This window comes from Oncorhynchus tshawytscha, linkage group LG33 (assembly GCF_018296145.1).
Source record: "Oncorhynchus tshawytscha isolate Ot180627B linkage group LG33, Otsh_v2.0, whole genome shotgun sequence".
Lineage (NCBI taxonomy): Eukaryota > Metazoa > Chordata > Actinopteri > Salmoniformes > Salmonidae > Oncorhynchus > Oncorhynchus tshawytscha.
The window spans coordinates 1004759-1018687 of NC_056461.1; the positions used below are offsets into that span (position 1 = coordinate 1004759).

At 41.5% G+C, this 13929-nt stretch overlaps 1 protein-coding gene across 1 annotated transcript in view; it reads left to right on the top strand.

Annotated features, from left to right (window-relative positions):
- Positions 1-3685: 3685 nt before the first annotated feature.
- LOC112247258 (proteasome subunit beta type-7-like) overlaps positions 3686-13929 on the top strand; it is a 60445-nt gene continuing 50201 nt past the window's right edge. The window contains exons 1-5 of the mRNA XM_042311708.1: positions 3686-3740; positions 6020-6024; positions 6229-6326; positions 6598-6738; positions 12164-12279. Of these exons, the coding sequence (XP_042167642.1) occupies positions 3686-3740; positions 6020-6024; positions 6229-6326; positions 6598-6738; positions 12164-12279 (415 nt within the window). The remainder of the gene's footprint in view (positions 3741-6019; positions 6025-6228; positions 6327-6597; positions 6739-12163; positions 12280-13929) is intronic.

The window sequence follows — 13929 nt, forward strand, 5'->3', positions numbered from 1 at the left end:
GATGATGGTAAAAGAGTATTTCAATGAATGTTGTGAAATGTACCAGATCATGTTCCCACACTCACAGATATCATCCAGGTATCGTCTATAAAACATGGGACGCAATGGGCATTTATCCAAGGCTGTCAACTCCCAGTCTGCCATATAAATATTATCATAGGTTGGGGCAAACTTTTTACCCATCGCCGTCCCAGTAGTGTTTATTATTGAATGGGAAATCATTGGTTCTTAATCCAAGTTCTAGAAGCTGTAGGAGGTGTGAGTCTGGTCTATCTGGATCTGGATATCTCCGGAGTGCAGATTTCACTGCTGCTAAACCTGACAAAATATCTATGTTGGTGTAGAGAGAATCTATATCTATCGTAAATAGGTGTGCATTTGCTAGGACTGGAATGTCGTGAAGCGTGTCTATGAAGTGGTATGTGTCCTTCAGTTAGCTGAGGTGCCTTTGTGAGGTGGGATAGAGGAAGTAGTCAAAGTATTAGGCTGCTGACGAGGACACACTCCCACAGTCTGACACAATAGGTCTTCCCTTCGAGACCTCAAACCGGACTGTCCAGGTATCTGGTGCTTGATGGATCTTACTTAGGGATAGCCCCCTTTTTTCAATTTCCGCCTAAAATGACAAATGTACCAAATTTAACTGCTTCTAGCTCAGGCCCCGAAGCAAGGATATGCATATTCCTGGTACCATTTGAAAGGAAACACTTTGAAGTTTGTGGAAATGTGAATTGAATGTAGGAGAATATAACACAATAGATCTGGTAGAAGAAAATACAAAGAAAACACCTACCATGTTTTTTCTACCACCATCTTTGAAATGCAAGAGAAAGGTCCCAGTTCTAGCCATCACTCTGGTTTCCCACGGGGCGCCGATCCCTAAGAAGCTTTTAGGGAGGAGATAGACAAGTTTGTCTGGGAACGTTTGGTCCATCTAGATATTCCCTTTGTCTATGTGTAATGTATTTCTTTCCATAGAGGTCTGATATTATCTGTCAAATTTTTATTTGTGTCTGGATCTGTGTAGAGGCAGGGATAGTAGTAGTATAGTATAGTGCTGTGTGTTAGAGAGTTGGCGGTGGGCTTCAAGGAGGTACTGTTGGTTGTCCATAATAATTTTCTTTGAGCCTTTGTCTGCTGGTTTTATGGTTATATGTTTGTGTCTCCTTAATTTAGCTATGGCTTGTCTTTCTTCTACTGTGATATTCTGTTGTGAAGTTATGGTGGCGGTATGGAATTCTCTGATGATGTGTGTGTTGGTTTAAATTAGTTTCCTAATGGATGCTGATATTGTCTGTGATTTTGGAGCTGTGAATGGTAGGGTTTGGTAGTCAGATGTATCGTCAAAGTGATCCAAAAGTTTCAGAGCTCTATGATACCTGTAGATGTCCCTCTGGAGGTCCCCATAGTCAGACTGCAGTGGGGATAAAAGTGAGTCCCCTCTCCAGCAGTCGAGTCTCAGCGAGTGATAGGTGAAATGTGGATGAAAGGTTAAGGATGTGTGTGTCTTGGTGGAGGGGCTGTGATGTATGCATACCCTCCCCCACTATTTTAGCTGTTCCATTCAATGTTTAAGTATTTTTGCCGCCGTATCTGATGTCCAATGTGTGTTGTCTTCCTCTGTGTGGAAATCTGAATGGTGGATTTCTAATAGGGGGTTGTAGTGTGTGGTGATGTGTGAATTCATATATTTCAACATGGTTTGTTGTTTTTCTGACAGTATTTTTTCTTGGTCAATTTTTTGGGGAAGCCTGGCTTCCCTTGGCATCCATGAATGAATACACGCCACTGCCGTAAAATTGCTGTCTCAGACGGGGCTTTACCCAAACCCCTGCCCTGTGCAAGGTCCATGAGAGGGGTTTGGGGGCAGCCCATGAGCCCGACAGGGACTCGGTATCCTTCTCCACGCAATCCGTAACTTACATTCACAAGATAATAAGCATAGGCCTATGAGGTTACTTCATTGGAAGTGTGCATAAAACACCATGCCATTACGCACACAATTGTAAGTTAACCTTTCGTTTTGACAAATAGGCTGCTGGCCTAGCTGTTACTCTCTAAGGCAGGATTTACCAAACTCGGTCCTGCCACTTTATTTATCAGTCCTGCCACTTTATTCTCTAAATATTCATTTGGGGAGAGGTCGAAAAGCATTAAACATGTATGGCAATTTAGCCAGCTAGCTTGCTGTTGTAGCTAATTTGTCCTCAAATATAAACAATGTTATTTGACCTGTTTCTAGTATCTCTCCTCCTTCAGGTTTCTTCTTCTTCTTTGGATTTTATATGGCAGTTGTCAACCAACTTTAAGGTGCATTACCACTACCGTCTGGACTGGAGTGTGGACCTCAGTTCATCTTTCAATCACCCACGTGGGTATATGCTCCTAAAAAACAATGAGGAGATAGGAGGGGTGGAACTTGCAGCGCGTCAAGCGTCACGTGACGCAAGCGGTGTGGTTAGCATGTTAGCCTACATTGGACGTGCCCTCGTGGAAATCTAATTAACATAATAAAAAATACCCATCATAGTCCGTCTGTTTAAACTAGAGATATCGTTTTTTTTGTTGATGCATGGGCTGAGTCTCAATCCACCACAGCATCCACCGATATCGCCCTTCCGCATCTGTGGTGAAAGGTGCCAGAGCTAGAGGTGTTTGTCAGACCATGAGATATCCCGAAAATCGGTCTTCTCACAAAATCCTATGTAGCTTCCGAACAGTTTGGCCTTCAAACTATTATGACCACTCTTTTGCTCTTGGACGCCCACAAGCCTCAGGAGACTCCTCTGAAGGTCCTGGTACCAGTTAAAAATAAAAGTGGATAAATACATGTAAAAAATGTAAAATACATGATTCCTGTTCTTTCTTGTATCTCTCAGATATAGGACAGACACTTCAGAACACACTTCCTTTAGATGTTTCTATTGTTCCATGTATTACTGTTACTCAATGTCTTTCTATTGGCTTATAGCAGTAATGTCAAATTCAATGTTTCATCTAATAATTGTTTTTAGATTATTTTTGATACCTTAAGGGGTCTTAAAATTCTAAATCAAATAGCTAAATAATCGTTGGTATGACCACTTTAAAAGAATTCCATATGTTAGTTTAGAAACACACACCCCCTCCCAGCATAGACAGGGTTTAGGGTTAAAGTACTGTCATGCCCCCCAAAATATCCATGTACCACACCCATAGCCATTAATGTATTTTTTTCCTCTTCACTTGGCCCTAATACTCTTCCATATATTGCGTTATTTATTGTGTTGGGAAGAAAAAAGTGCAATCGTTGCTCTTGAAAATGAAAGACTAGGGACTCAATTCAATCCAACCCGCATTGCCGTATTTAAGCTTTTTTTCCAATAGTCAAATTAACTCAAAGATTGGTCTTGGGTATTCACATTACTATGTTCCTGTATAAAAACCAACAACTAGCTACTACCAGGGCGACCTTCCCATAGGAAAATTCGGTGGTTGTATTCGCTAAAAGTTTTCTGACCATCATCATACAAAAACTCCTCGCTTTTGATGAGCGAAAAAAACGAAAAGCGCCACCTGCTGGAGAAGACAGGTTTTGGGCGCAGTTATGTTCTTCATACCTCAGCCAGTCATCCGTCTCGCTTCGCCTCTTCCTCTCTGGCTTTAGAGGCGCGCTTCCCGGAAGCTGGAATTCAGTACAGGAAAAATGTCTACTTTGTCAGTGTGCCAGACGCAGCCTGGAGGTTTCCGTTTCGAAAATTGTAAGCGGTAAAGACTCATCGAGAATTAATAAAAAAATATATTAAAAAACGCGGCGCATGTCCACGTGTTTGGTGACTTTTAAATATTGAAATAATTTAGAAATGTATTCTGAGTTATTTGATGGTGCCGGTCCATCCTCTTCACGTCCTGCTTGGTTGACTCAGACATTTCAAAAAAATGCTTTTCTAAACTAGAATGATGAATGAATGGAACAAACGGATTTCGTAGGCTGCGACAATTTACGTTTTGATAAACTGTGTTCAAACTCACGTAAATAACTGAACGTTATCCACCGTTTGACAATTAGTATAGCTAGTATTAGCCGGCTTGCGGAAAACAATGTCTTATGTTAGCTAGTTTAGTTAGCCAGCGAACGTTCATTTAACGGACTACCAATTGTTTAGTCACTGCAGTGTTGAATTTCCTAATGAAAATGCATATCGAGTTGCCACATTTTTGGTATCACCTAATTTCCCGTTGACTCGCCTTGTTGCGCTCAACGCGCAGCCGTAGCCTGAATACCCGACGTTCAATTTCATTGAATTCTACATCGAGCAAAACATTTGCGTTTGGATCAGGACATTTTTCACTCACTACCTCAGAATCTTGAAAAACATTTTATTTGAACTTTACCGGTTTTGAGTGTGGTTGGTCCTTTTTCAGGTAGGAATATGAGACAATCTAATTTATCCACAGGGAAGTATATTTGCATTAACTTTTCAAAGCGCTGGTAGTGCATTCACGTAAAACATGCACACAATATAAAAAGAAATGCAGAAGACTTATGCATACTTGCCGAGCTCGGCGACGTGTTTACATGGTTCTACACGTGATAGAAAGATAAATGCACCACCAGGCTTTGAAAAGTTGATTTAATTCTACTTTCCTGTGGATCTATTGTCTCGCATTACTACCTGCAAAACCACATGGACAACGGATAAAGTAAGCTAACATATAATTGTATTCAACGTTCTGGCTTGTAGAGTTTGTTAGAGGAAATGTAGTAACAAACGTATAGCATTAATCTGACTGTTAACCAGAGGTATCACAGTCTGATTGTCAGGCAACCCACACCAATAATGCAGCAGATTATCAAACTAGCTACAGTCTGCCCAGGTAAATTGATAGCTATTTAAGATTGTTGTGTGCAATGGGTGAGGAATATTTTGCATTACATTGGATATTGAATTACCACACCATTTTGTCCACATTCGTGTTCAGTGACTTTACTTGGCTCATTGCGCTCTAGCGACTCCTTGTGGTGGACTTGGGCACCTGCAGGCTGACTTCAGTTGTCAGTTGGATGTCTGTTTCCTCTGACACATTGGTGTGGCTGGCTTCTGGGTTAAGATGGCAGGTGTTAAGAAGCGTGATTTGGCAGGTCAAGCTTCTGAGGATGCATGACTCGACCTTAGCCTCTCCCGAGCCGTTGGGAGTTGCAGTGATGAGACAAGATCGCAATTGAATATCACAAAATTGGGGAGAAAAGGGGGCTAAAAAAAGTTGGGAGTAGTTCAGAAAACCAGTCAGTATCTGGTGTGACCATGGTTTGTCTCATGCAGCTCTTCATCTCCTTTGCATAGGGTTGATCAGGCTGTTGATTGTGGCCTGTGAAATGTTGTAACACTCCTTTTTAATTGCTGTGTGAAATTGTTGGATATTGGTGGGAACTGGAACATGCTTTCGTACATAACCTCACTGCCACCATGGAGAACTCGGACAATGTTGACTTAAGCAAGCCGAAGTTGTGAGGCCGGCTCGGACGTACTGACAAATTCTCTAAAACAACGGAGGTGGCTTATGGTATAAAAATGAACATCAATTCTCTGGTAACAGCTCTGGTGGACATTCTTGCAGGCAGCATGCCATTTGCAGGCTCCCTCAAAACTTGAGACATCTGTGGCATTGTGTTGTGACAAAACTGCATATTTTAGTGGCCTTTTATTGTCCCCCAGCACAAGGTTCACCTGTGTAGTGATCATGCTGTTTAATCAGTTTCTTGATATGCCACACCTGTCAGGTGGATGGATTGTCTTGGCAAAGGAGAAATGCTCACTAACAGGGATATAAACACATTTGTGCCCAACATTTTATAGAAATAAGCTTTTTGTGAGTATGGAATATTTCTGGGATCTTTTATTTCAGTACATGAAACATGGGACCAACACTTTACATGTTGCCTATATATTTTTGCTCAGTATATTTCACCTCTACCAAAGTGATAAGGATCACACTCCAAAAATGTACTGATAAGACATACTGTGTTTTCCTGAAATAGCCCAAGTTCAGACTGAGCGCTCTATAATTCCACCATTCCATTATCCTGTATCTGGTTAAATGGGATGTCATGTATGACATTTTTTTTAAATTTCAGAGCTATCAAACATTAAGCAAGAAATGCATGCAATGTGGCTACTCTTTTCCAAAAATGTTTTCCAAAAATAGCTATTTATACTATTTGATTGAACTTTGTTTTTATCCCTGAAGGATGGGCTAGTTCTTGGTGCTGACACCAGGGCCACAGAAGGCATGATTGTGGCAGATAAGAACTGCTCCAAGATCCACTACATCTCCCCCAACATCTAGTAAGTGTCCCCCTTTGTTTTTTTCTTCTGTTTTTAGATTATTTGTGTGAATGACTTGATAGTATTGTGGTGTACCACTGTGTAACAGGTATGATGATGGTTGATGTGTGAATGCCATTGTATCGCTGTGCTTCACAGAATACGTGCTGGTGTCTTAGTCTTTAGACAATAACAGACGCGTCCCATGATATCAAATCAACATTTAGTTTCATAAATGCATGTGAACTCCGTAACCCTAGGCTCCACTGTGTCGTGTGTTGTGTCCATCCTGTTGCTGTGGAGCGGGCACAGCGGCAGACACTGCGATGACCACCCAGATCATCTCTTCCAACCTGGAGCTGCACTCCCTGTCCACGGGCCGTTTGCCTCGCGTGGCCACTGCCAACCACATGCTCAAGCAGATGCTGTTCAGGTACACCATCTGCCAACCGCATGCTCAAGCAGATGCTGTTCAGGTACACCATCTGCCAACCGCATGCTCAAGCAGATGCTGTTCAGGTACACCATCTGCCAACCCCATGCTCAAGCAGATGCTGTTCAGGTACACCATCTGCCAACCGCATGCTCAAGCAGATGCTGTTCAGGTACACCATCTGCCAACCGCATGCTCAAGCAGATGCTGTTCAGGTACACCATCTGCCAACCGCATGCTCAAGCAGATGCTGTTCAGGTACACCATCTGCCAACCGCATGCTCAAGCAGATGCTGTTCAGGTACACCATCTGCCAACCCCATGCTCAAGCAGATGCTGTTCAGGTACACCACCCATCCAGTGTGAGAGTGCAATATTTGCTCATGATTATTTTCAGAATTCTTCAAGTTCTGTCAAGATGTTGGAATCTTGGCAGGACAGTAATTGTCAAGTTTTGCCATAGATTTTTGAAGCAGATTTAAGTCAAAACTGTAACTTTGCCACTCAGGAACATTCACTGACATCTTGGTAAGTATAGTGTAGATTATTTGGCCTTGTGTTGTAAGTTATTGTCCTGCTGAAAGGTTAATTCCTCTCCCATCTCTTAGTATTTAGGCCAAAAAGTCTGTTGCTTTGCTGTGAATATTTTTATTCTGTATATGAGTTTTCTTTTCACTCTGTCATTTAGGTCCTTATTGTTGATTCACTACAATGTTGTTGATCCATTCTCTGTTTTCTACCATCACGTACATTAAACCCTGTAGCTGTTTTAAATCACCAATTGCCTCATGGTAACATCTCTGAGCAGTTTCATTCCTGTCCTACAGCTCAGTTCAGAAGGATGACAATGTCTTTGATGTGTCTGGGTAGTTTAATTTATAATCCACAGCATAGTTATTAACTTGACCGTGCTTAAGGTGATATATTCAATTTCTGATTTGTTATTGTTGCCCATCTACTAACCACTGCTCTTCTTTGAGGCTATATCACAACTGGCCATGATTGGGAGTCCCATAGGGCGCCGCACAATTGGCCCAGCGTTGTCTGGGTTTGGCCGGTGTAGGTTGTCATTGTAAATAAGAATTTGTTCTTCGCTGACTTGCCTAGTTAAATAAAGGTTCAATTTAAGTTGAATCTGTGCTTGAAATTCAATACTTGACTGATGGACCTTACATATGTATGTATTGGGGGTCAAAGGAAGGGTTAGTCATTCAAAAATCATGTCAACCCCTTATTATATGTATGTCAATGTAACTTATTATGGGGTTTGTTACTCTTGAACTCATTTAGGCTTGCCTAAACAAAGGGGCTGAATACTTGTGCAACGATTATATTTTAGTTAATTTAAAAAAAACACAAGTTGAACAAATCATCCTAAAATCATGGGCATTAATGTGGAATTGCCCCCTCCTGCTGCTTAACAGCCTCTACTCTTCTGGGAAGGCTTTCCAATAGATGTTGGAATATTTTCTGCAGGGACTTGCTGAAGTGTGATTCATCACTCCAGAGAACACATTTCCACTGCTCCAGAGTCCAATGGCGGCAAGCTTTACACCAGTCCAACCGACGCTTGGCATTGTACGTGGTGATCTTAGGCTTGTGTGTGGCTGCACAGCCATGGAAACCGATTTCATGAAGCTCCCGACTAACAGTTCTTGTGCTGACGTTGCTTCCAGAGGCAGTTTGGAACTTAGTAGTGAGTGTTGCAACCGAGGGCAGGCATTTTTTTCTTTACGCGCTACAGCACTCAGCGGTCCCATTTGTGGGCCTACCACTTTGTGTGGTAGGCCCACTTGTGTGGCCTACCACTTTGTGACTAAGCCATTGTTGCTCCGAGATGTTTCCACTTCACAATAACAGCACAGTTGACCAGGGCAGAAATTTGACGAACTGACTTGTTGGAAAGATGGCATTCTATGACGGTGTCACGTTGAAAGTCACTGAGTTCTTCAGTAAGGCCATTTCACTGCAAATGTTACCCTATGGAGATTGCATGGCGATGTGCTCGATTTGATACACCTGTCAGAAACGGGTGTGGCTGAAATAGCCGAATCCACTGATTTGAAGCGGTGTTCACATAGTTTTGTGAATGTACTGTATATTCTTCCACTTTGACATTAGAGTATTTTTGAAAAAATTAGGGCTGAGCCCATTTAGTCGACTGATCGATTGTTTGGTTGATAGGCTGTTGGTCGAGCAAGATTTCTTTAGTCGAGCAGTCGCAATTATCATTTTCATTGTGTACAGGACACCTGTCTGATTGACTCCTGTCTCAGTGGACTAATCCATTGCGGAAGCCACAGGGATGGCACAGTCCATCACTCTAAGACATGATACTGAAATAATGGTGCATCACTAATCAATCTAATATTTTATAACAAATGTACTTTCTCCCGCGTTGAATGAGATCGTTGTCCTCGTTTCTGGAACATAATCTTCAGTGCGCTGTAGAATTGGTGTCTTTCCCTATGTTGCTATGTGAATAATTGCAAAAATAACCAGCATATTGGGATTGAGAACAATGTGGGTTGCCTTAAGCCCTATTCGAACACGATTTGTTTTACTGGGGGTGATCGATTATTGTAATTATCTGCTCAAGCACAAAACACCACATCTGTAATTTCATTCCCGTCCGAATCAGCCATGGCAGTAATTTGTACATGGCAGGAGAGTAACAGTTCCAGCCAGAGTAACCTACTGTTTGGTGAACTCCAAGGTCCTCTGATAATACTCGTCCCATGTGAATCGACATCCCTGTGTTTTCAGAGAAATGTCTGAGTTTGGCAGGTGTTGCTCACGGTTTGAGCAAGAGAACAATAATTGATTTGATAAATTGAACCAAGTGCTACACAGCTTATATATGAAGGGCCTACGTGTATTAACTTACACAGTGAATGCTTTTGTTCATATGTTTTGTGTGTATGAATTGAATATTGCCAAATGCACCAGTAAAAAATATTTTGGCTATTTAATGTAACCCTTGATGTTAATAGATTGCAAAGCAACATACAAGCATTCACTTTTGCATCCATAGCCTTAAAACGCATCTAAAGTGCAAGTGCACTGTTTAGCTCACATCTGAAGGGCTGGGGGGCATTTACGACGTATACTGCAGATTGCTAAATTATCCTAATGATTATGATCACACTTCTTCAATTCAAATATTATGGCGACACTATATCAAAGATGGAATGGGTTAGAAACTTGGGAACCTTGAGTGGGTCGAAAGAACAGGATGACTCTCGGTCGACATACGTTTTATTTTTTTATAGGAGACAGCCCTAGAAGAAATCTGAGGGGGTCTGAATTATTTTGCAATGCACTTTATGTATCAAAGGAATGGGAACCTGAAATCAACTGTACCTGTAACAGTAATACCGGGTGTCTATCAATTGAAAAGTAGTAGGGCCCTATGGAATCATGGAATCCAGACATTAAAATAGAATTCAACAATATAAAAAAAATGTGTAGGGAATCAACTAAATGTTTTTAACTTATTAGTTTGCCTAGTTGATTTGCCCTAGTTAATTGTAAGAAATGAACAAAATGCATCAGTGATTCAATTTTCCTGCAACTTTCTGAAACGACACAGGAATGACCCTGTTTGTGTGTGCGCGTATGTCAACAGCAGTGGTCACCAACTGGGCGATCAACTGGTTGATCTCCTAGTCAATCGCCAAACATTTCTGTAAAAACCCAAGGATAAAGCCTTGCGTTCCTATACATTTTTTATTCATCTTGCGCTGTTGGTGGTTGGTGCACCGGATTCAGCTGCACTGCGTTCCAGGTAGGCAAAGTGTTGCCATTTTTAACCATTTCATGTGTCTTTAGGTACAAACTTTGCCTTACGGATGGGCCCTGAGAGGAAATCAAGTGCACTATATGCCTACCGCTGGCAAAATGGATGGCACAGATGACCGTGTCTGCAGCAACGTAGCAGACATAAAAGGCTAAAGCAAAGCTGATACTATGAGATGTCAAAACGTTTAAAACCATGACTAGAGTGATAGTCAATGAATAAAGCAAAGAGCTGCTGTTTTTGAGTGTGTTCATGCTTAATTTCTTACTCGGCACTGTCAACACTTTTTATTCAACACTTTTATAAGCCATAAAATGCGTCTTCTTCCTACTTCCACTCGTGCTACAACCAGCATTGCAGCTGTAACGAATGAGTAGAAAAGTGTATCTATATGAGCGGTAGATCTCTGCTTGCATTTTAACTCTGTGATCTTGCCTAAGAAAAGGTTGGTGACCACTGGTCTACACTGTTGTAGGCATTGGCAAAGATGCTATTGATAACCAACTTCTGGTAGAGATGTAAAAGCTTTCCCCAAAACCTTCTCAATTAAATGTTAACTACAAAGTAGCCTATAGCTACCTGGCAGAATATGATTGTTTCCAAAGTCTGCAATCACATGAGTGCTACAGAAACAATACTAACAAAACAACGGTCTCTGGCTGGTGGCACTTAAATTTAAAGGTAACTACACCAAAAATATATATTTCTTATTTTTGCCAGACCTCAAAAGTGCTCTTCTGATGTGGTTTAAGCCTTGTTGTGGACTTAGAACGTCCAATTTGGGTGTTTTTCTTTTAAAAGTGTGATTTTTGGGAGCGGAAACCTGGAAAAACAAAAGTGAATTTGGGAAGTAGTCAACAGTGCCCAAGCTGCAATAGAATAAAAGGAGTAGTTAATTGACTTTGCATCCAGGGGCCTCATTTCAGCTAAATCAAGGGTATGGCAAAAAAAAATAACACAATTGAAGCTCATTTATTGCATTTCTACACAATTTAATGCTATTTGGGAAAAAAAATAAAACCAGCTAATCATCCTGTTGCTGTAGCTTCATTGACCCCAGTCAACAGGGGACTTAACATTCTACAAACAGGTTATACAAGAATTAGCTCCCTGCTATGCACTAGCTCAGCGCCGGAAATCAAACTCTAGTTTAGTTTCATGCCAGGTCAAACAGCAGTTACACAGCCAAAGCCATTTACGACAGCCATCTTCTGCAATATGTTGATTCAATGTCCTGCTGTTCCCTGCAGCTGCGTCGATGCACACTCCACAGAGAGGAAGAGGCGAAGCAAGTGCTTTCACTCTCACCAAAAATCTGTCCAAAATAAGCCCAATGCTTTTCTATGGGCTTATTTTGAACCTAAGCTTGTCGTCTGCCTTTGGGACAACCACTCCTGTTGTAAAGGCGGAGATATGAGCATCTTGTTGTTAATATATATAGGTCTCTGCTCTCCATAAAACCAGCCAGCCATACAAACCGCCTTCCCTCCTGCTCCTAAGTATCTAAACTGCAGTTTCCTTTTATTCAGGATTGGAAATATTTTAGTAGCCTATTTTAAATTGTTTTTGTTGTGCTAGGGTAAAGCGACTGCCATACCTAATTGACACCCCTGTTTGCGTCCTCAGATACCAAGGCCACATCGGTGCTGCCCTGGTTCTGGGTGGAATGGACTGCAATGGTCCCCACCTCTACAGCATCTACCCCCACGGCTCCACCGACAAGCTGCCCTACGTCACCATGGGTGAGTCTGCGAGCTAATACTTACTGTTACCGCTCTTGCTCTCATTTCGTTCCAACTATTTTTCTTGTAATCTGTTGCTCTCCATGTCCTACCCTCTTTCTCTCTCCTTTTCCCCACATCACTTTGTATCCCTCTTCTCGCACTCTACATCTGCACTCTTGCTCTCTCTCGGATTATCACTTTGTTTGGAGGTGCTTCAGACCTCAGATATCTGGACTATCTGCATTGAACTCTTTTGACAGTGTTTGCCACATACGCTGCTGCATATTATCTATCTATCCTGTTGCCTTGTCACCTTACCCCTAATCTCGGTTACCCAGAAGTAAAATTATTGCGTAGTATGTCACTTCGCGTGTAACTTCTGGGGGGATGTGTTGTGAAATTGTGATTTCCGTTGTGTGAAGGAAGAAGCGAAGTCTCCTCCCTTGCAAAAGGAAACACTCTGCCAATTCCCTTCTTTCTGCTATTTCACCCTTGTTTATGATATGTGTGGACACGCGCCAACTAGTAAACATGTGATTGAGGATGTTTTCAACACAGCTATTTCAAATCTTGGCAGTGTCCATTCAATCCCTGTTGTTTATGCCACTGCAACAGTTCTTAAATATTTTGACTGGCAAAGGGGACGTTTTAGCATGCTTGCCAACTGGCTATGGCAAAAGTTGAATATATTAAGTGATGAATGGAAAAAATTGTTCAAACCTCCATGTTCAGCAAGCTGTCGATAAGACTGCCAGTGGACGAAGTGCACACTGTTATTCACCGGTAAATCTAAATTAAATGAACTCCTTCCTGGCTAGACATTGGCATTACAGCGAGCTGACTATCATTCACTTTACTATCAACTGGCCAGCTCTATTAGGCAGCTTTGAGATACGAGGGAAAGCAAATATGTTTGCTAGCTATCCATCTAATTTGTGGAGTTGAGAAAATACCATTAAGATTAACTTGTTCGCTAGATTGAATCTGCTGGGGGAAAGCTAGCTAACGTTAATTCCCACCATCCGTCTTGAGTTGAGTTCACCTTAACTAGCTAAGTGGACTGTAGCTGGGTTTATAGAAAATAACTAGCTATATTTTAAAGACTTGTTACTGACTATTAAACTTTCTCAAACTACTTCGTTCCCCTGTCTTGTTGAATTGGCAATCTATCTAAATGCCCTCCTGATTTTACTGCAGATAGGCTGTGTTTTTAATATAATTTGGCTGGTTTAGGCTTGTGCACATTTACCTGAGTGTTTCATTACTTAGCTAAATTACTGACTGGCTAGGCTAATTCTTATTCATCTGGCAATTCAGGTGGAGAGGGAGAAAGCAGAGTGCCGCAGACAGACCAGGGGCCGTATTCACAAAGCATCTCAGAGTAGCAGTACTGATTGTGGATCAGTTTTGCCTTTTACGATCACAATGAATATGATTACATTGCCAAGGGGAAGCTGGTCCAAGATTGCTATTCCTATACTTAAGACACTTTGAATATGGTCCTGGAATAAAGCTGTTGCCTAATACCTTGCACAGCTGTCGTTTCACAACAGGATCCTGGAGGTATTATTCAATGCCTATGAACTGAATATAAGTGAATTTTGATTTATCGATGACACTAACAAATAGGTAGCATGTACTGTTGATGAAAAATTCAAACATGGCTTT